The following is a 23,961-nucleotide window of genomic DNA, read 5'->3' as shown; positions in this document are numbered from 1 at the left end:
CATCTGTTTATAGTAAAATATGACTACCGTATTAAGTAGCTTCTTTAAAATACAAGCCCCAGTATCTGATTATCATGAACTAACTTGAACTAACTTGAACCCATCATGTTGATCCAAGGACAAAGCTATCACCCTCCTAATATAAACTAGTAAATCCTGTCTCAATGATACATAAAAAATTTAAAAACTCTCTAGTATATAAAACAAAATTAAAACTTTCGATCTGTATATAGTTCTAAGCTCATAATGCGTACACATGGAAAGGTAGAGGTACCTGTGAATTAAACTTAAGGCCACCAGCACCATCACTAGTAGTTTCACAGAACAAGCCATAACACACGACTGAGAGAGAGGTTAGTATAAACAACAATACCTGCTCAGGACTCATGTACAGCTGCGTGCCAACATTGTTAGTTAAGTTTACTTCTGGCAAGGTGCTCCTGTCTTCAGCGGTATCACCTTCAGCATCAGGAAAATTGGAGAGAGCTACGACGAGGCCAAAGTCTCCTACCTTGATTGTGTTTTCCGTGGAAAAGAATATGTTGGTAGGCTGTGAAAAAAGATTGGTTACAGTTTAAGGGTTCAAGGATGAGCGCTTTATCACTCCATCTCTGTATTTCCTTGAATCAAAGTACCCCTATTAAAAATTTTGCCACAAAATTTTAAAGATTTGACAGTCATATACAATACCTTCAAATCTCGATGTATCATTCCTTGTGAGTGAATGTACTCGACAGCATCACATATCTGTCTAAATATTATCAAAACTTCTGTTTTGTCACGGTGCAGCGTGTTGGCATTCATGTAGTCTCGCAGAGTCTCCTTCTTGCACAACTACAAACAATTTTTCAAATGCTTAATTTGTTACATGCTAGCAATATTTTATACCAGTATATGATTACTTGAGGTTCATAGAAGGTTTTAGAGAGAGTACATAGCAGCAGTGTTAATATCAGTAACTAGTAGTACATAATAGCAGTGTTAGTAGCAGTAACTAGTAGTACATAGTAGCAGTGTTAGTAGCAGTAACTAGTAGTACATAGTAGCAGTATTAGTATCAGTAACTAGTAATACATAGTAGCTGTGTTAGTAGCAGTAACTAGTTATACATAACTGCAATGTTATTAGCAGTAACTAGTAGTGCATAGTAGCAGTATTAGTATAAGTAACTAGTAGTACATAGTAGCAGTATTAGTAGCAGTAACTAGTTATACATAACTGCAATGTTATTAGCAGTAACTAGTAGTACATAGTAGCTGTGTTAGTAGCAGTAACTAGTTATACATAACTGCAATGTTAGTATCAGTAACTAGTAGTACATAGTAGCAGTGTTAGTAGCAGTAACTTGTAGTACATAGTAGCAGTGTTAGTATCAGTAACTAGTTATACATAACTGCAATGTTATTAGCAGTAACTAGTAGTACATAGGAGCAGTATTAGTAGCAGTAACTAGTTATACATAACTGCAATGTTATTAGCAGTAACTAGTAGTGCATAGTAGCAGTATTAGTATAAGTAACTAGTAGTACATAGTAGAATTGTTAGCAGCAGTAACTAGTAGTGCATAGTAGCAGTATTAGTATCACTAACTAGTAGTACATAGTAGCAGTATTAGTAGCAGTAACTAGTTATACATAGCTGCAATGTTATTAGCAGTAACTAGTAGTACATAATAGCAGTATTAGTAGCAGTAACTAGTAGTACATAGTAGCAGTGTTAGTATCAGTAACTAGTAGTACATAGTAGCAGTGTTAGTAGCAGTAACTAATAGTACATAGTAGAATTGTTAGCAGCAGTAACTAGTAATACATAGTAGCAGTATTAGTAGCAGTAACTAGTAGTACATAGTAGCAGTATTAGTAGCAGTAACTAGTTATACATAGTTGCAATGTTATTAGCAGTAACTAGTAGTACATAGTAGCAGCGTTAGTATCAGTAACTAGTAGTACATAGTAACAGTGTTAGTCTCAGTAACTAGTAGTACATAGTAGCAGTATTAGTGGCAGTAACTAGTAATACATAGTAGTTGTGTTAGTAGCAGTGTAATAGCTGTAGTAAGGAGTGCTAACTAGTAGTACTAACTAGTAGTACTAACTAGCCACAGTAGGCAGAAGCAACTAGTGACATAAGCGAACAGTAAAAATCTGTCACCTGCATCTGGATGTATAGAAATAGTTTTGACTGTGACTCCTTTTTAGTAGTTTTGCTTGTTGTTGATGCTGCCGCTGATGATGCCGGAGAGATTGATGACTCAGTCTCCTGAGACTCATCCTCTCCTAGTGACTCTGTTGATCCTACCTAAGAAGATGAATTACATACAGGGTCAAAAAATCAAACAAATAAGGTATAAAAATGCATCCAACATCTCTTGATAACCAGACCATCCACCAAAATGCATGTCCATAAAAGCAATTCGTCATACCTACACAGATTAATTGATGTCTAATGTACATATACAGATGTGAAAAAATTGATATTCATTCTATTCAAAGCAGAAAAAATGCAACTGAATTATATTTCAAAAGCTGAGGAAATTTTTGAAAGCTTCTATAATGTAGGAGTTATATTTCTTTTTAAAAGCAAAAAACATGACTCAAGAAAAAGATGAAATAATTCTTGCTGACTTCAAGCTACATGTTACCATCTCAGTTGAGCAACACAAGCCTAACTAAGAAGAAGAGATATGACCTATTCTATGTACGACCATTCTCCTAGCTACAGTTCCTTAATACTTTTTAAGTAAATCAATTACAAATTAAACTACCTAGCCTTAGTACCAGAAGTACTGTCTAGTAGTCTAATGAAAAGTACATTGAAAGTCTGTAAATCGACGCTACCAAAACTATTCTGTTCTTATGATATCCAGAGTCCTCCAGATGGTCCCACTCGCTGTCGCTCTCCGTTAGATCATGGTCAAGTTCTGCTGGGGCAACAGCGTACTTGTGAAAAGGTTGATTGGCAGGCACAGAGATCTCTCCACTGTGACTGGCAAAGACAATGTCCAAAGAATCATCCGCCTTGTTTAAAGGAAAACCTATAACATCAGTCGGGCATGCAGCTTCACATGATGAACTCATAAGTATGCATGTTTCCAAAGACACTTTTTCCAGATCTTTACTAAAACAACCTTCCACTAATGACCATGACCAGGCACAGCCAAAGGTCTTCTACTAGTAACTTACTGATATCATACACATAACTTACCAAAAGAATTATCACTGAGATTTGGTTCCTCGATTTTAAGTTTTGGAATAAAAAACTCTTTATCTTTTTCTTTAGCTTTGGTTCGTAATTTGCGAGACTCAGTCGCTGGAGGATTGATGTAAGGGCAGCCGCTGTTCATAGGAGTAGGTAAAAAGTTTTCTCTGCAATACAAAAGCACCTGCAGAAACATGAATGTTATTAACTAATCTGAGTGTACAAAGAATGTATGTACAGCGGGTATGCATAGACATATACATATAGGTAGAGTAGTAATACAGAGACATATATGTAGAGTGATGATACATAGAAACATAGATAGGATGGGCATGCATAGACACATAGACTAAACATGTATAGACATGTAGAGAAACTTATTATGCATAGAAACATACGTGGATTCCCAAAGCTTGTCTTGATCTTCTTGCCATCCGAGGGGCGGTGTTTCAAACCAAGCCTGAAAATATCTAACAATGCTAGGATGGTCCAACATGGCGAGCGCCTTCACCTCTCGCATCACTTTCTCCTTAGCTTCAGCACTGTAACACACCAGACATCAGGTGTAAATAAGTTTTAGAGTCAAGCCTGAGCATTCCATAAAGTATTTTAAAGGTAAGCTCAAATATTGGCCCACAAATAAGCTTTTTTCAGAAACCTGTCTAGTTGCTATCTCAGTCAAATTCACTGCCATCAAAGACATGTGCACCTCCTTTTACCTATTTGGCAGTGAAACCCTCTTTATCGCGTAGTCCCGCTCATCCAATGTATTTCGTGCATGGAATACGACTCCGAAGCCTCCTTTCCCAAGACATTGAATGTGTGTGAAGTCAGATTGGTACCTGACAAGAAAAAAAACCAGTCTGTAACTGGAAGGCAAGAGGTTTCAACTACGAAAGAATAGGTCTATCAAGTTTCTATAGCACTCCAAATCTTGAACAACAAAACCTACGTCAAAGTTACCACCTATTGTTAAAACAAACTGTGTCTGTACTATATAGGGCAAAAAAAAAGTATTTACAAATGCCAGCACCAACTCAACAACTCAATAACTCATCATCTACCTTTTGTGGTGCACCAGTACTCCAAGTGTATGCCGATTTCTATACCTGCATACACATGCATGCAATTACATATATGCATATACATATATGCATATACATGTACATATATGCATACACATACACGCATACACATACATGCATACACATATATCTCTACATATCTATCTACATACCACATCTCTACACATACATGCATTAGGTGATTATTAGCAATAATTATTATTATAAAAAGGACTCAGTTGTGTTGTCTACATTATTTAAATGATTGGAAGATATATGAAGAGTATAAAATAATATTTCAGAGTTTGTTCTCTTAACCTTTTGAATATTATTTTCTGATAGGGAAGTGACTGACTGCTGAGTAGCCTACCAGACATCAGAACATAAAAACTCAAATTTTACCCACTTTTACATATTACACAGCAGCTGCAATCGGATCAATTTATATCTAAAAACTGTTCTTTCATTGCTTATCGAGTTTAAATCCTTCTGAATATAATATATGCTGCCCTACACCAGTTCTATCTATGATCAAAGTCTCATAATTGGATATAAGTTTAAAAACTACAGTTTTTATGCAGCTCAGTTTCTGAAATTCAAGAAAGCCTGCTGCCAAAGCTTGTGTGGGACACAGCCCTGCACCCTCTCCTACCCACCCACCCACCAACATCTCATCTTAACCATTTCGTGGGCGAATTTTCAGGACTATATCAGACCACCCTGGGCGAATTAATTTTCCGGAAAATCAATTTCTTTTAAAAGGTTTATAACACTCTTTTGTATGTTATTGTGTGCATATATCTATGTATAAACATGCAGATGTATACATGTATATGTCCAGATGTATATATATATATCTATATATTATAAATGAATAAAAATGTATAACATAAAAATATTTATATATGTAGATCTACCAAGATAAATATACATATTGTATATCTTTTTATGATACAAGTGTACACTTTAATAAGCACAATTTCTGTATAATATATCCAAAAGCATTCTCCTTTACAAAAGCCTACATCACAGTCTTTGCACCATGTGCTTATTCTTGTCTTTTTGTATCAATCACACAGCATCTACTGAAAAAATACTGGACCTGTCATTACTACAAACTGATGAATGGTAGGAGATTTATCTCTTTTCATTATGGTAATATTCTTCCAGGCACTGGCATCACCCAACCCACCTCATCATCATTACTGCTACCAGCTTTTTCATCAATATCACTTCCAGATGTAAAATAATTACAATCACAATTTGAACCTGATTCATTGTCATTGGCTACTAAATCTAAAAAGTCACAGTCAGCCGTGATTCTCTTAGTAACTCCGGTACTACTACTTGCTCTATTAGAATAATCACGGAGAGTTCTCTTAGAAGTCGTCATGATGATAAACTAAATTAAAACTCTCGAAGCTTTCAGTAAATAACGGCTAAAACAGAACCAAGAAGAAAAAAATAATTAAAAATTATTTAGAACGGTTTTCTAATTTTTTTCGCAATTTTATTCATTTATTACTGCTAAAAACGATCATTTTGTGCAAATAGAAAAATTTTTTTAAAGGCTAACCGAAGCCAATATATCGTAGCTTGCTATCGATAAAAAAGTAAACAAAAAACGGCATTTAGCTAACCAAAAGCCGCAATAAAAGAAATATGTTTCTACGGCGACAAAACTTTCGCTCTGCCCATTTGAAGGAGTATCGCTAAGCGACAAAAACGTCGCTTTGCCCGCTAAAGGGTTAACTTCAAAACATGAACCTGTAAAAAATGTTAGTATACTTTGAGTGCTGCAGAGCAATATTAATAATGTTTTTTGTTCTGGTTATAGAAAAAGAAGAGAGACCCATTTGAGGTGAAAAGATGAAAATGTCAAAAGGACAAACCAAAAAGTAGAAAGTAGCTAATCTGAGTGAAGAGATTAAACTGGTCCTAGCAAAAATGGATAAAATAAGTTGTCCAGCACAAAGGAAGAAACGAACCCACTCAGAGAGTGGCTTACCTAGACTGGTAAGGATAAGGAGGAGGAAGAAGAGGGGCAGGAGCCTCCTCGGTTTTCACAGATTTTCTTTTCTTCTTTTTTTTCGTGTCTCCACTGACATCACTCACATGACTGACATCGCTGTCATCCGCTGACCCACCCAGACACTACATCAGAAATGCAAAGCTCACGACACTGAGCATGTGTCTTGTATGATAAAATAGCAAATGCAAATCAATACAATCAAATGTTTTAAAATTTTACATGAAAAGCACTGCGAATGAATATTATGGCATGGCTGAACAGGTGTCATTCCATAGCAATAACGCTTGAATCGGACTTAAAAAACTTGATCTGATTAGCTACATTGAGAGAGTGATCTTGCTATTATTCATTATTTATAAAAATTGTGACCCCTCAGTAGTACCTGCAAGGATAGCATATTAGCCGATGAGGTTGCATATTGAAGATCACCGTTCACTATCTTTTTCATTTGTAACATGAGCAAACGCAAGTCCTGCAATGTTAAACGATGATTTCTAGTAACTAGCACTAATTGAACTAACCAATGAGATGGGAGTGATGCAAAAGTATTTCCAATAAACTACAGCAGTACAGACTTAAGAGCATAGACTTCAAACCAAAGTCTATGTACACATACCTATGCTCATCTCAGAAGAGACTAATCTTAGAAACTCACCTTGAGTCGATTCTGGAGCCTGCGACGATAGGCTCTTGTCACATATAGAAAGCCATTGAGAATGACAGCAACTACAATGCTGATAACAACAACTTCCTTCCAGTAGTACTTGAGAGACACAATCTGCAAGCGTACAACTTATTAAATTACTTGTATCATTCGAAGTTCACTAAAGAGGAGATAACCCTTACATGATAAAAAACTAGCAATCGGAAAAATGCAAAAAATCTGACTCCAATTGGTATCTAAAACTAGATAGCCACAAAATCAGTGAACCAATCAGGGCCAGCAAATTATTAACTGCAGCAATGCTTTTCAGCTGTAAGCACGTCAAGGATATACGATACCCGAGTTGAAAATAAAACAAAGATGCTTTGAAATACATGTAGGTTTGAAATTGTAGACTTCTCTTGATAGTTCAACATCCAAGTTCTGTTTAGTATCAGATGAAAAACTACTAATCATTGGAATTGTACTAGCGCAACAAAACTCAGTAAGATTAATACTAGCACAATCAGACGCTGTATGACTCTCACGATCATAACCATAATCAGTACAACTCATATCTGTATGACTATAGTCGCATGATTTATAGCTAAATCATCCCAATCAACACAACTCACGCCTGGGCAATCATAATCGACATGACACACACCTGTCCGATCATAATCGACATGACACACTCTTTATGTGTGATCATAAGTGTGATCATAAATGTGATCATAAGTGTGATCATAAGTCAGATCATAATCAGCATGATGAATGTCTCCATGATTCTAAAGGCTGATTCACACTATATCGCCATATCTCGTCGTTGATTTCATAATACTTTGGTGATCGTCGATGATAAAAATGTTCACACTATCACAAACCCATCCGCGTTTGCATTAGTGAAGTAATGCTCTCATTAAAAAAAAAAAATTTCATGAAGAAACTTTTCAGTTTTCGCATGACTGAAATCAAATATTAGTCCTGCAGCAACGGTTATAAACGGAAATAATAAATCACGCTAACGGCGACCGCAAATTACCATCGCCGAAATGGTTCATATTTAAAAGGCAGTGGTCGGTGCTCAGTGAAATATCGGGAAAGTTTGACAGCTACAAACTTTCTCGACGTGTCCGCTTTGCTTCGTCGATGCCATTGGCTTACGGTTCACATAATCACCGATGAACGCCAAAAGAAAAACGCCAACCTACGGCGATATAGTGTGAACCAGGCTCAATTGACATGACTCTCACTTTTCCATCTCTAGTCAGAATGTCTCACACATGTAAGACCATAAAGACATGAATCCCATCTGCAAGATCATAATCAACATGATTTTTGCCTGCCTGAACCATAATACCATAACTGACACTTGCATCACCAAAATCAATTAACTCGTGCGTGTATAATCCTAATCAAGAAAACTCATACCTGTACAACCATTATGTTATCAAAATCTTCAAATGTTGGAAAGCCAGTATCTTCAGTTTCTTCGTCAACTGAAGCATCATCTGCATCTTGGACAATAAGGTAGAAGCCCTGGTCTACAAGTTACAAAAGTACTCGATATGTTTGTTAAACTATAACAATATATAACTAATATATATAATAATATATATAACAATGATATACTCATTAAACAACTAACAGAGGTTTACTTGAAACAGAAACACAGAAAAATAGAGTTAATGATCGTACCATAAGGATAATCCATAGTGGGATTAAAGACAGATAAGGCATGTCCTTCGGAATGAGATGGTGGTTTCGGGGACTCTAGGCTAGGATCGGACTTGCCGTAATTAAGCCAAGGAGTTCTGGACGGACCTGCAGACATATGGATGCTGAGAGAGGTGAACAGATAAAGGATATCAGCCAGTTCGCTGCTGAGTTAAAAGTATTAAAAATTATAGCAAAATCTTACTGTTGTTTTCCGACAATTTCAAAGAACATGCAAAATGTAATAATAAAAACCCAGATTTTATTTTCTACATTTTTATTTAGTAAAGAGCAGCAATTTAATTTTTTATATACTTCACTTTAGCGAAGGAGTCTAGAAAATCCCTTAATTGAAAAGCTAACCACTTCAATGGGTTGTGAAAATGCTTGACAGAGTCCAGCACCATGAAATGTGAAAAACAATTTGATAGTTTCACAAGGTATTCTATTCAACATAAATAATAACAACAATAATTTAACAGCTCTCTGCTTAGACTGTATCACGGAGATGCTCTCTTCTCCACATTTACTAAACCACATGAAATGGCGAACATAAAATCAAGAGTAAAGTCTCATTTAGGAGATAACACTGCAATAGACCATATTTTTTAAATTAAATTACAAATTGACATATTACTGTAAAAACATGACATATTTTTTACACAGGTTGAAAAGACATCCTAAATTTGGATGAAAAATTAGAAAAAGAAATCGACACCAACTTGAAGTGAGATAGGGAGCCCAGCGAACGCGTGGGGTGGCAACGAATTCAGTGATCCCGTGTTGGTGGAAATTGCTTATCGCTGACATATTCTTCCTCACTCTCTCAGAAGGCTGTAGATATACTTGCCTCTCATAAACACCTGTAAATATATGTCATCAGGTTGCTCATAGCCTGGTATCTGCTATACATTGCCTGCCCTGAGAGCCTTCAATTATCTAGCTCTAAATAAACCTTGTGAATCTAATACCAGTAACACACTTTTGAACTATATGTCTGAGTACATAGTCTATTGGCTTTGCATCAATGTTAATCCCTATTGGAGTTGAACCAGCAAGTTTCTGTTGAACAATAATTACATGCATACATAAATTGCTGTTAGAAAAGTTACGGAGCAATATAACAGTTAATAGCTGCTACAGAAAAATAATCCCACAGAAAAGAAATAAAGGAGTAACCAGACTTAAAAATTTGGAACGCTTCCAGTTTTAATCGCTCACCATACACCTAAAAATAATAATATTATCTACCAGAATGTCACTGAAATTATCAGGCAGTTGAGGTCATTAAGGACAGAACCTATATATAAAGAAGGAGCAGGTGCATTGTTGTCTTTCTCTCCATTATTCAAATTCGAAGCCTTCCCTTGCAGCATCAAGTAGTCAGTATCCAGCAAGTCCAGCATCTCTAAGTGCCCATTACTCAGAATCCAGGATTTTGCCACAGGCGCTCCGAGCTGAAAGAAAAATAATTGGCATTATTGAACTTCAACAAGTGTTCAGATTTGTCAGTGACACTCACTTCTATGCATGATATTTTATTAACAGTCTTAATGGCTCAAGGTGTTTGTAATGAGAAACCCTTCGTGAGTTAAACGATAAAAAGTGAGTTCAAATGGTTATCGATCAAGCCGATCTTTACTGACATAAGAGCTAAAGCAGAGCTTACTATGATCCACTTTTGACCTTGGAACTGTCTGAGTACCTAATCTTCCAGATTTGAGCTGTTGTGAATACTGACACTCAGCCAGTGGATTCTGTTAAATACTTGAATGATTTCAGTGATGGATACAGCCAGACAATAGTGTTACGTTGAAAAAAAACTTATTTTCAAGAGCCCAACAGTCAGTGTTCAAACTAGTGTGGCATGCAAGCCTTTATATCTCAGGACCTGAGTCTAGATTGCATATAAGCAGGACTAGACTATATAGACTATGTAGAAAGGCAAGCATAAAAATATGCATATTTACCATAGTTTATTTATTTAGCTATTTATTTGACATCCACCTACTTAAACAACCTGACTTCTTTTGACATCCTACCTATCTAAACAACCTGACTTCCTTTGACACTCTACCTACCTAAACAACCTGACTTCCTTTGACACTCTACCTATCTAAACAACCTGAATTCCTTTGACACTCTACCTACCTAAACAACCTGACTTCCTTTGACACTCTACCTACCTAAACAACCTGACTTCCTTTGACACTCTACCTACCTAAACAACCTGACTTCCTTTGACACTACCTACCTAAACAACCTGACTTCCTTTGACACTCTACCTACCTAAACAACCTGACTTCCTTTGACACTCTACCTACCTAAACAACCTGACTTCCTTTGACACTCTACCTACCTAAACAACCTGAATTCCTTTGACACTCTACCTACCTAAACAACCTGAATTCCTTTGACACCCTACCTATTTAAACAGCCGGACTTCCTTTGACACCCTACCTACCTAAACAACCTGACTTCCATTGACATCCACCTACCTAAACAACCTGGCTTCCATTGACATCCACCTACCTAAATAATCTGACTTCCTTTGACACTTTATCATAGACCTATTAACTATACTAGACTGGGCAATCTAATGCACCACGGCTCAGCATTTTGTCCTACTTAAATAGCCACATTCTTTGCGACGTAACGTCATTGCTTTGTTCACTTTGCCTAGTCCAAGCCGTAGTTTTTAGTAGGAAGCCATGGAGAGTGGAGCAACTACCAGCACTGGGAATGATTCGAAGGTAAAGTTTGCTCCAATTGTTTTCAAGTGTGGTTGTGAGAGGTGTATCTAGATATAAAGAGCAAGAAATCTTGCGGATTTTTCCGAGATATGCATACAGATAATAGTTTTTTCCAAAATGTTTTCCCAATGTTCATTGCTGGCACTAATATTTGAAAAGTTGTTTCGCACGAAAAGGTGCCAAGCGCGAAGTAGACGAAGTGTTGCCCATTTCATGAAGTTTTTCATCACCATGGCAGGTGGACATAGGCTAGTAAATGAGTATGGCGATGGCTGTGCTATATTTGAGAGTGTAGCTAAACCCAACCAGAAGGATTTTTACTTTATGATGGTCTCATAAGGATGCAATCATTTACTGATTATTTTGCAGGGCAAGAGGAGTAGAAATTTTTGCTGTGCATTTGGATGTTCTAATACTCCAGCAAAAGACAGTAAACTAAGTTTCCACACCTTTCCATCGGAAGAAAAACACCTAGACAGACGTAACAAGTGGATAGACGCCGTGAAACGTAAGGACTGGATGCCTTCCAAATACTCTGTGCTCTGCAGTGATCATTTCACAATAGACTCTTATCGTAGATCTCCTGGTATGCAGATGGCTGCCATACTAAAGCCTACTGCTGTACCAAGGGTATTTGATTCTCTGCCAAAATATTTACAGCCGACTCAACCAAAGCATAGACGACTGTTATGCCGACCAACACCATCTCCACCAGACCGAGATGAGCTGGTCCTGGAACCTCCACTTTGGTACGAAGAGCCAACAGTCGCCAAGCAATCTGTAGAGACCATTCCCGACCCTCTACATAAGCGCACACGAGGTAGACCAAAAATCGCACCAGAGATACGAATACCAAATTTTTTAAAGAAAGTAAACACACTGAACCACAAGCTTCAGAGGCTTCAAAACACCACACGTATCCAGAAGAACTTGCTTGCATTACTGCAAAAAGAAAATAAACTCCAAAGCGCTAAGCTTGACTCGATAGATGGTTGCCTGCAAGAGCTAATAGAAAATGAAGCCAAAAACAAAAATACAAAAACTAAAGTGGTCTACAGTCCAAAAATCAAAGAGTTTGCAATCACCATGTACTACTATTCTCCAAAAGCATACGCCTATCTCAGAACGTTGTTCAAACTTCCTAATGCACGAACTATAAGACGCTGGCTCGAGTCTGTAGAGTGTGATCCTGGCTTTTTAACAGATGTCATTGTAATCATCAGTAAAAAGTCATGTGCAATCAATGTATACAGTCTCGTGATAGATAGTATGGCAATCCGAAAGCAGCTTAGTCTGGAGAAGTCAACCGACTCTGTGCAGGGCCATGTTACCATTGGGGACAAAACTAAGTTAGCCAGCGAGTCACTGGTATTTCTTCTTGTTCCAGTGATGGGCGGTGTGCGACATCCAATTGGCTACTTCTATGTAGACAAGATTGACAGTGATTTACAGTCGCAATTGATACAACAGTGCCTACGCCTTACTGCCGAACACGGAATCAGGATTATAAACATAACTTGCGATGGTGCACAAGCAAACATCACCACTCTGAAAAAACTAGGTGCCCAAATCCCAGAAAAGCCATACTTTCCACACCCAATGATGGACCACAAAGTGTATGTTACATTGGACCCGGTACACATGCTAAAGTTAGCGAGGAATGCGCTGGGCACTTTGCGGAGATTTAAATCCCCAGAAGGCGATGTAGACTATACCTACATTGAAAATCTTCATAAGCTCCAGGAAGATATCGGGCTAAGACTTGCTAACAAGCTGACAAAACGGCACATGAACTGGAAAAATATGACCATGAAAGTCAAGCTCGCCGCTGAGATGCTTTCTTCTTCTGTAGCAGATGCCATTGAATATCTCTCTAAAACAGATGCAGTATACAGAGATGCCGGCGCCACCATCACATTCATAAGGAAGGTTGGTAAATTACGACACAGCCACTCACGCGACATGTTAATGTTTGATGTGGCTACAAAGCAGCAATAGTATTTACTAATAAAGTTACTCAGTATAGTATTCTGAAGTCTGTTGATGCCGCTGAAATTTGCTTTTGCCAAAAGTCATTGAAATTCATCAGCATTTTGGTGTATGCGCCAAAATGTTAACTGAAAAATGTATAACTTTTGCTTATTTCTAACTTTTCATTATAGATAGATCAACTGTTTGACATTCTGAACTGCCACAACCCTTATGGAAAGGGTTATAAAAGTCCACTCACAAGAACAAACTATGGATATATAAGCAACAAAATTGTTGGCATCATTTCCTACCTAGAACAGTTGAGCTTGCTAGATGGACGCTCTCTCGACACCAGCCGACGTAAAACTTTTATAATTGGATTCAAAACTGCAGCTGCTTCGTACCTTGGAATAGGGAATTACATTTTTCAAACATTTCCCGAGGCCAAGTATTTGCTTCCGTACAAGCTTGGGCAAGATCATATAGAAACACTGTTCTCAAAGATTCGGGCCAAGGGAGGTTTCAACAATAATCCAGATGTCCGTAGCTTCAAATCTGCACTGAAAGCTCTCCTAGTGAAAACAGACATCACACCTAGCTCGAGTGCTAACTGTCTTGATTTTGATGACTCAGATGGCTCCTGCTCCCTACTTCTCTCATCTAAACGGAGAAAAGATAATGTAGAAAGTGACGATGACTTCCATGATGATTTGGAATCAAGCGAACGACTGGAAATCGATCTGTCAAAATCTGTCTCGGACATAGTGGAGTACATCGGTAGGTAAATACAACAAATTCCTCCACATTTTCTACAAAACAAGAGATTTGGCACACATTGCAGCCTTGCTGCATGTGCTAAACTGCATGGCTGCTGATATAATTGTGGTGCATGCATGTACATGTATTTTGGTATTAGTTACTTTCACTAATTGTTAGTGTATAGAGCAGATATACAGAAAGCAGAGTGGCTTAAAATAATACTGCAACAGATCAGTGAGATGTAGTTAAATTTATTTTACGGTTGATACATATCCTTTTTATAATAATATTAGCATATGATATTTATTTAGCAGGTTATGTGGTACGGAGCTTAAAACTCAACTGTAATGACTGCACCAGCTTTATAGCCTCCTGTCCAGGTTTACGCACCAGGGATGATGCGACACTAATCAGTGTGAAAGATAGAGGTGGTCTGTTTACACCTCATCCTGCCATCACAAAGATATGTCTAGGCTCAGAACAGATCGTCCGGCAGTGGGTCGACTTAAAAGGAATCACTGCAGACATACACAGGCTGATGGTCACTAAGACTCTTTCATTCGTTTTACAGAGCAATTTGCATCAGGAATTTCCATGCTCAATTCACAGCTCAGCGTTAGTTAAAACTATCACATCCAGATATGTCAGAATTAGAATTCACCATGAGGCTACAAAGGTAGCAGCTAACAAAAGTAATCTTAGATCAAAGCTCAGCCGACTGGTCGTCTTTAGTCATGTGTAGCCTGTCACAATATGTCTAGAAAAGTGTACCATTTGTCGTTTGCTTTCTACGATTTTTCTGATGCTGTTTGCATTACACCTTAGACCCAACATTTATATTCATGTCAGACTGCGATCAGTGTACCATTTACCAGTGTGTATGCATTTGAAATCAGTTTGTACACCTAGCTACCTGGCATGTTAGCCCATAGCATAAGGCAACATTGATAATTTTGCAATATTTTTTGAATATATCAATATACATTTTTACTGGCACTTTACATATGAAATATTCAACTTTATGGTTATAAATTTGCAGGGTAGGAAATGCATAGTGTATAAGCTTAGCATCTAAAATTTTAAACCAATATCTTATGTACTTTAGTAGTTATGTCAAATTACATGTAGCAACAAAGCTGTCTCAGCCATTCTTTCAATGTAAACAATGATGACTCGCTTGCCTGACCAGCTGCAAGTGAACAAAGCGTTGACGTTACGTCGCGAGGAATGTGGCTATTTAAGTGGGACACTGTGGCTTGGCATTGCCCAGTCTAGTATAGTTAATAGGTCTATGCACTTTATCCACCTAAACAAACACACTCGTACAGTCAAAAAGTGACGCAAAAAATCACTTAGAGTCATGCAAACTTTTTTACTGTACCTTTTTTTCCCAAGAGACCTGATCAAGGTGATCTAGTCTGATAACAACACCATCTGGAACACTGAACTTTACTTTTGGCTTGTCTGCAAAGACAGCAAAGACAATTGAATAGCTGGGCAGTTTTCTGCTCACTCTCATAAAGGTGGAGCTAGCCCATAAACCCTTCCTTATCATACAGCAATTCCTAAACACTCCTCTAATAAAATCGAGGACTACATGTCTATAGAGAGACAACTTCCAGCTATCTCCAACTTCCTTGTTTTACTGGATCTTTTGAAACAGTCAAGGGTTGTATGGAATTATACCTGTTTGATCTCAGACAGCATCAGTTAGATGCAAGCTATGAACACATGTTGAGGCCGATAAGGCTTGATGCTCACCGCAAAAAGTGTCAGCCCCATCAGTGTACATGGGCATGCTTGCTTCCGAGAAGGTTAGCTCATGGTGACCTACACTGAAGTTCCACCTGTAAAGTCATCACAAACTTTAATCAACTACAGAATTAATCCTCTAATACTGGTTAACAGAATCGAGCCTACTCTATTCTAAAAACATAATATCATAATAATTGTTACATTATAAGCCCAAATGAATGTTAGTACATGAGTGCCCCAACTGATAGCGCACCTGTAACTGCATCAAATATTCGTATTAGCAACAATTATATTACTATTAATAATTTAGGGATGGCAGCTTGGGTCTGGTAAGAACCCACGTGAGTGTATGCAGAGATAGCGAGACTTTGTATATTGCTCATTTTGTGGTTTTATTTGTCTATAAAAAATAACAGCACTAACAACAATCATATTCAAATTTTGGGAATACACAAAATTCAATAAACATTTTTGTGTGCTCTCAAAGCTTGATTGCTTAACTTTGTGTATTCCCAAAGTTAACAAGTGCTCAAACTAAATTCTCAATTTAGTTGGAGCAATTGCTAACTAACGTATAACATACAGGTTGTTCTCTATAGCTCGATTTAGACTCATAATATATAATATATTAATATATTATATGCATATTATATAATACTATGACTTGCGGAAGAAATTCTAGTTAGCGAGTCGACATAAAATACACTTTTTACTTGATTAAATCCGGCTGTATATTGGTCAGAAAAGTTCCTACCATATAAGGACATATGCTAAAAGTGATGGAAAGATTGTGTTTTAGTTTTTAAAGGAAGAATATTCCTGTCCATAGCCGCTCTGATCGATACGAGCAGGAAATAACATGTAGACCACTTAACTAAGCTTTTACAAACAAGGAGTGATTGCAATAAGCCTACACTAAACTACATCAAAAAAGGTTTGATAGCTTCACCATATCTAAAATAATAAAATAGTTTTCCTTCTCACTTTTCCTCTCCATTGCGTAATGAGGCAGCTCGCACGGTATGTGTGAGATGTTTAACCACTAGGACATCCTTGTCCTGCAAGTCGTGACGTTTCACTCGTTCACAGCCCTCCTTGTCACACTTGTAGTAGACATCTCCGCAGGTGGGGCTTAATCCGATAGTGCGCAGTTCCTTAGAGCCGACAACAGTCGAGTCTCCTGCGAGCTTGAAAGATGACGATAATAGTGTTTCCGCTGAAAATGGCAAAGGCTCAAAGCTTTCGTCTTGAAAACGAAATAAAGAGCCGTCTAATGAAGGCACAAGCCTTGTAGGCATGCCATTGTAGACCACCTGAAATTAAACTCAGTACCTTAAACATTGTGCAAGAATACGTGTTGACTGATAACACGGCTCCGCAGGAAAGTCGACAAAAAGATTTCAATCTCTTCAAGTACATGTAGATTCTATATTCTAGTCGTTATAATGTCTTTATCGAATGGCAAAACAATTGTATAGCACTTCTGCTAAAATATTAGCTTGTTCAATATTACTATAATTTGAAATGAGTCCTCACAGGAAAGTTGCAGTAAAACCTCTTTACTTAATGATTTAAGTTGAAACTAAATTAGGAATAACCTTGTTTTTTGCATAACAATTGACTTAACAATATGTTCAAACTTCCTTACTACAACTACCTTAAAACTGACTACCAAGTAATCGAGCTTAATCGAAATAAAAAATAAAGATTTAAAAATGATTAAAAGGTTCATTTCATATATCCCATATATATACCCAAATCATAAACAATAGAAGCAAAAATGCTGCGCCTTTCCTCCAAAGTCTTGAATCTATCAATACTAGTCGAAATTAAATTGAACAACGGAGTGACATCACAAGCCATCAGTTGCCTGGCTGTACGATGAAACTTAAATACAGATGAACGTACCTCTAGACTTGATATGCTAGAAGAGAGCAGCTTCTGTCCAGTGTGAATAACCCATAGAGAACTTCCAGTGTCGTAGTCTATGGCCTTGACCTCTCCATTCATTAAACTGACCAAAAGTATATTGCTGCAAACACAGCAGGAAACTTAAGAGAAACAATCAGGAGCTGATGGAGACTCTCTCATAAGTTTTAGTTCCTGAATGAACAACCATAGAGCCCATGCAAGTCGTGGTTATCACACCTCTAACTTTGCTATAGCCCTCAGAACATAAACAGCACACATGTTTATTGTAGTGGGTTTTCATTGGCCATTTTGGTGCAGACAAACCTCTGAATAAGGAAGTGAAAGATATAAACCAGTCTGAATGTCATATGTACCTTTTAGTGTTGGCACATCCACCTCTGTTAACCAATTCAGTATTCGACCCGTCAGGTTGAGCGATGGCACACAGCAGTAGAATATAAAGAAATGCTGCCAGGGCAAAGCTATGCTTCGCCATCATCTCACTCAGCTAAGCTGACAAACATTGTCTAGCCATTTTGGTCCGTGCCTACCATAAAAATTTATTATTTAAAATGGTATTATTATATAATGACATAATATATATTCTATATATAATAAAATATGTATACTAATATACAAAGAGTAGTCAGCGTAATGATTGGGTTACGTTAAAATCAATAAAATACTGATAATTGACTGCTATTTTCTGCAAGTATATATAACGACGATAGGCCTGATGAAAACATGAGACTTGAATCGCATCAGTTGGAATAATAGATTGAAGAAACATCTGAAAAACGATTGACTAACTTAAAAAATCTCTGTTGCAGCTATGGTTTTTCAATCAGCAAAACCTTTATTTTAGATGATATTCACCGCATAACATAAAAAATATACAACAAATTAAGCCTAAATGAGCTGCAAATCAATCTGAATCATGTACTGGCATGGAATGTAAGTGTTGACAAAAATCACTTTAGTAATAAATTTAGGTCTCCACTAGATAGCCAATGAACTAAAAGAAGTTGTACTACTTCAGACACATAAGGTACAACACTGCTGTGTCATGAGGTTAATTGCTCTCCAAAGTACAAGCGTAACAATTAGAGAAGCTAGAGTGAATAAAACTAGTGTAACACACATGCAACTACAGTTGGGCAACTATATTACCATCTAAACGTGCGTATGAGTGCATGTGTTTCTACACGATTCTTGTGTTGTTTAGACTTCCACCCAGCGCAGAATTGCTTGGAACTCGGTATGTAGCTACTGACCTTTTGGTGAGGGTTTTAGAAATAGAATTTTCAAACATTTTTCAAATGCAGTAAAATTTGATTCCAATTAAATTAAAATATAGTAAGTCATGAAGAATAATCTCTGCTACCATCTTGAATTTTTATGAGTCCGCTTAGTCGCAGATGTGCAGGTCAAAATTTGCTATTTATTTAGTGTAATAAATTAAAAAATAAATTAGTTTATTAGTGAAACTTCTCAGCTGCACCATTCTTCTTCTTTTTCTCTGTTTTTCGGTGTTTTTGGCAGTTTCAGCATTTTTAACAAGTGTTTGTATTTTGTGATTCAGAATTTTATATACTTGTGCTATAAATTTACTCATGCATTTGAGAATACAGGTAATGAACTTTGTGCTAAAATAGATGTATGTACTCAAGCAATTGAGAATACATGTAATGAACTTTGCGCTATAATAGATGTACTCATGCATTTGAGAATACATGTAATAAACTTTGCGCTATAATAGATGTACTCATGCATTTGATAATACATGTAATGAACTTTGTCCTTTAATAGATGTACTCATGCATTTGAAAATACGTGTAATAAACTTTGCGCTATAATAGATGTACTCATGCAATTGAGAATACGTGTAATGAACTTTGTGCCATAATGAACTTTGTGCCATTAATTAACTAATTAATTACATGCAAGTATTATTGTTAGTTATGATGAGGGAGCTTCAAATATTACTAAAATCGAAATCTCAATCTAATCTTGTATGTCTATATCGACCACTTTAAGAAAGGCTGAAGTAATTGCATTCAACAGCATCTGTAGATATCAAAAACAAAAAAAAACCAACTTATAGAAATAAAAGAATGAAATCATGGAACTAAGGCATCCAATTCTCATTTAATGGACATCTCTGAACCCCCATAAAATTGTTGGGCTTTTTAAGAAGGCTGTAAAACTACCAACTGATGATATGGACAGAAAGGCTTGAGTGTCCAAAATTATGGATGTCAATGAAAGTCATTTGAAAATTTCAACGATCAAATGATCTTTCAATTGGATAGTATGAGTGAATTCATTTACAATATTAATTTGCAAAAAGACACTATTGATATTAGAATTTGTATTAGACAGGTTTAACGCAATGTTGAAAAACGAGTTCAACATAATTGGTGATACTGTGAGAAGGATACAAAAACCTAGAAATCTGCCAAAGATGCTAACTGACATTAGCCATTTGCTTACATGTATGGATGGGTGTAAACAGCAAGCTGTAGTCATAGTATTAGATAGAGAATGGGTTAGCACGATTATATACATGTTTAAACTGAGTTCTTTTTCAAAGTGTTCAAGCAAAAATCTATATTTCTAAGTTATTTGTAATTATAACTACTGACTAACTGCCACTTTAAGGTTGCCTATTTAGGTCTAAGGTTTAAACAGCTAAAGGTCGCATTTATGAAAAAACTGTTGTCTAAAATAATGATCTGTAAGTGCTAGATTGCGTTTTTGACAATGGCAGGCTTGTATTCCCTGGTTGCAAGTTGAGGCGGCAAATGTTAGGCGACTAGTTGTGAACACCTGAGAGTTTGGGGGCGGTATAAGCCCCTAATGGGTTTCGGGACAGCGCCCCGAAACTCTGGAACTTTTAAGCATCAACAACCCTCAAGTTTGCATAAATGCTATCAATTGTAAGCATCGAAATTTACATAAATATATTGTTTATGGTTCATGGAAGGGTAAACTTTTTTTATTCAACGAACGATAATAAAATTACAATACAAAACTCATGACACTACAGATTTCTGTAAGGGACATTGACAGAATAAAAGTTAATACTTTTTTATTGCAATAGCTCTTGTTCTGTCAATCTGCCCATGGCAGAAATCTTTTATAATTGATTCTGTATTTATTTCAACATCTTTATATATGTGTAATATTAGAAGATTACGTATTTAGACGAGCCTGCCCCATAGTGCTCCTCATCAATGTTGTGATTCGGTTATGTTAGGATAAGGAAAATGCAAGTTTGGGGGTCTTCTTCATGACCCCACTATGAGCAATAGAGTTCAGTTTCCAAGTCTTAACAAAGTCTCACAAGATCACTCATTTGGTAAGACCACCACAGAGAAAATATAAAACGCTAGTTGCTAGTAAATTTGTTGCTGGAAATTCCAAGTGAATGAGCTTAGATTGCAATTCTTAGTACTTGGTCACCAAAAATCACTAAAAAGTGGGAGCGGCTCAGCCGGCCAGCCACCCCAGAAATACTGGTCTGGACAGTGGTAAGGTTTTTGTTTGCTTATAGTGATAATGGCTTAGTTTATCCTAATTGAGTTTGAGTTGTACCTCATGAAAAAAAATGATTGCTTTTGCAGCTCATACTGTTTTCAAGTTATTATTGAAAGGAAATGCTTCAATTGCATTTTAAAAGATATAATTACAGCAAACATCTGAAAATCCTGACATTATCAATAAATAGTAAGAGAATTTTGACACACTATAAAGGTAGTTTACATAGAGTGACGAGTATTTTAATAAGTTCACTGCCGTTGCATAAGTCAGTGAATAAAAATAATGATTTAATAAATTTAGATAACGCAATCATCCAAAATTAAATTCAACATAAATTAAACAAGGAAAAATGAAGTAGGTACAGTACTATGTGGATAGCCAAATAAGGATTTATTGGAATGAACATTCAAGCAGAAAACTTGGTTGGGGCGAAAAAATTGTAATACAAGAAAGAAAATTAAAAAGTCCCTTAACAGTAATATTAGTAACACAATGTGATGACAATTTTCCAATTAGAAACAGTTTAGATTTACAACCAAAGTAAGTTGTCAAAATAAGGTTACGGGCAAAACCAATTTTTTGATATTAGTAGTGTGCTAAGCAGATCTCAAACACAAAAAAACAACCTAAAGCTTAACTAGGGCATCGGGTAGTTAACAAGAAAAGTTGTTTGTTCATAAGCGTATTATTTATTAGAACAATGTATTATTTTGACAGTATAACTTAAGACAATGATCACAAGTAGAAATGTTTTTAATGTTGAGAAAATGCTGTTTATCATACTTTGCAAACTGAATGATAACATTTAACTGTTGAAAGACGAAGCTTGCAGAGCAGTATTGCAGTTGTATTGTTGTATGAAAATATCACAAAAACAACATACCGATAGGGAATGCAGCCAGACCACAAGATAAGCATATAATACATACAAGCAGCAAGTCGAACACAAAAAAATCCAATAATTAGAAAAGGCCAAAGGCAAATTAGAAACTCTAAAATTGAAGGAATCAATCATAGAAATAGCGTCAACACCAACTGGAGAAACCGCAAAAGGAATGTAGAAGCAACTAAATCTACCAAGCACCACCAGAAAACCACCAAAGAAACATAGGAGACAGATCAAATGATTACATGTATGCAGATCTGTCTTCCTCTTTCAGACACGACCTAGATACCAATAGTAAGTCGCAAGCTCAGCCCTACATGTTTACATCGCGCACACCAGCTGAAGACTTATGCAACAAAATATCTTCGCATACCTGACATACAGCATTGAACCTTAACACTCAACCTACTGCCACAGGCTAGCCTCCCCACATGCTAGACATCTATGAAAAAGAACAGCTCCAATGATTCAGCCTCTCGTTTCCTAGGGCCTGCAAAGCTTTTTCTCGAAGGCCCGCTTAGGCGTTCTTTTCTCTGCCTGTTGTAAAGCCTCTCTGTCTACCCAGCCTATGGAGTCTCATTCTCCTTCATCATCTATGCCCTTTCTACGTCACTATCTCGACTGCTAAAACTTTTTATCTATGAACTGTCACGGCTCTCGTTAGACTGTCGAGACTCACAGCCGTACGGAACTGAGCCAACAAACATGGACGACCGTTCGAGTAAGGATCTAACATTCGTTAGCTCTTTTAACCTTTTGTCCTTAATATTACTGTTTTAGAATGTTACCTGTGTATTTAACTGTTTGACTTATAAAATAAAGAAGTAACGTTTACTGGTAAATATCAGTATTGCTTACAATTGCTTAACACCTTCATTAGTAGCTGAACCAGTAATAACCAAATTAGTTCCCACAAGCTAAGCAAACGTACACAAACTTAACATAGTCAAAATAGAATAAAATAACAAAGCAATTTCAACACTGACGTTGTGCGTGGATTCGGATTAGCTATGCATAACAAAATTTCTCCATATCCATTTATAACAGCATTCAACTCTATATTGTTCTGCAAATACTTTAATCTTTCAGATAGACAGGTACTGAAACTTAACTTTATCAAAACATTGAAAACTGTGGTGCCAAAAATGTGCATCCAAACTCACTATTCGTAAATTATGGTCAAGCCTACAGCGGATCTCAGAAAACAATAAACAGGAAACATACAAAATTAAGCGAAGTCCATATTTTTGTATTGTGTTACTGAATATGCAATACAAGGCCACTGATTTGGGACTTTATAATATGAAAAGTAATTTGTAAATTATTTGTAATTTGTAGAAAACACTTTGCATGAGAAGTAAACACGCAACTTACAAACTTAGCAAGATTGTCTTATATGTACGTATTTCTAGAAACGACTCTCAAAAATTCCCAACGTTGCATGACGTGTTTATTATTATTTTGTAAACTACCTACCGTATATACTTGCCGTTGTAGGTAGTTGCATACTAAACATTATACGCACAGGCTACACTAATGTTACCGAAGATTGTTTTTCTTTGTAAAACTTTATATGTGAACTTATTGTTTTCAGTTTTGCTGTCCGGTTTTGTGAATAACCTTATTATTTGTTTGTATTCAAGTATAAAACAATGCAACACAAAAGTATTATATAATAATTAATTTTTTTTCACTTCTGACCTAATGTAGATCCCGTTACTTTTGACCTA

The 23,961-nt window shown here is 36.6% G+C and overlaps 1 protein-coding gene across 1 annotated transcript in view; it reads right to left on the bottom strand.

The window, feature by feature from the left end:
* LOC137400426 (eukaryotic translation initiation factor 2-alpha kinase 3-like) overlaps window positions 1–23,656 on the bottom strand; it is a 28,807-nt gene extending 5,151 nt beyond the window's left edge. The window contains exons 1-19 of the mRNA XM_068086756.1: window positions 23,606–23,656; window positions 18,177–18,349; window positions 17,800–17,923; window positions 16,876–17,204; window positions 15,898–15,983; window positions 15,518–15,600; window positions 9,954–10,110; window positions 9,376–9,516; window positions 8,636–8,761; window positions 8,369–8,481; window positions 6,950–7,072; window positions 6,271–6,416; window positions 3,918–4,040; window positions 3,597–3,740; window positions 3,205–3,365; window positions 2,838–3,034; window positions 2,152–2,298; window positions 691–834; window positions 374–550 (exon numbers count right to left, since the gene is read on the bottom strand). Of these exons, the coding sequence (XP_067942857.1) occupies window positions 374–550; window positions 691–834; window positions 2,152–2,298; window positions 2,838–3,034; window positions 3,205–3,365; window positions 3,597–3,740; window positions 3,918–4,040; window positions 6,271–6,416; window positions 6,950–7,072; window positions 8,369–8,481; window positions 8,636–8,761; window positions 9,376–9,516; window positions 9,954–10,110; window positions 15,518–15,600; window positions 15,898–15,983; window positions 16,876–17,204; window positions 17,800–17,923; window positions 18,177–18,301 (2,646 nt within the window). The 5' untranslated portion in view covers window positions 18,302–18,349; window positions 23,606–23,656. The remainder of the gene's footprint in view (window positions 1–373; window positions 551–690; window positions 835–2,151; window positions 2,299–2,837; window positions 3,035–3,204; window positions 3,366–3,596; window positions 3,741–3,917; window positions 4,041–6,270; window positions 6,417–6,949; window positions 7,073–8,368; window positions 8,482–8,635; window positions 8,762–9,375; window positions 9,517–9,953; window positions 10,111–15,517; window positions 15,601–15,897; window positions 15,984–16,875; window positions 17,205–17,799; window positions 17,924–18,176; window positions 18,350–23,605) is intronic.
* Between the last annotated feature and the right edge of the window lie 305 nt (window positions 23,657–23,961).

This window comes from Watersipora subatra, chromosome 1, assembly GCF_963576615.1.
Source record: "Watersipora subatra chromosome 1, tzWatSuba1.1, whole genome shotgun sequence".
Classification (NCBI taxonomy): domain Eukaryota; kingdom Metazoa; phylum Bryozoa; class Gymnolaemata; order Cheilostomatida; family Watersiporidae; genus Watersipora; species Watersipora subatra.
Note: the sequence above shows the minus strand (reverse complement) of the source record. Positions and strands in the feature narration are given on the sequence as shown.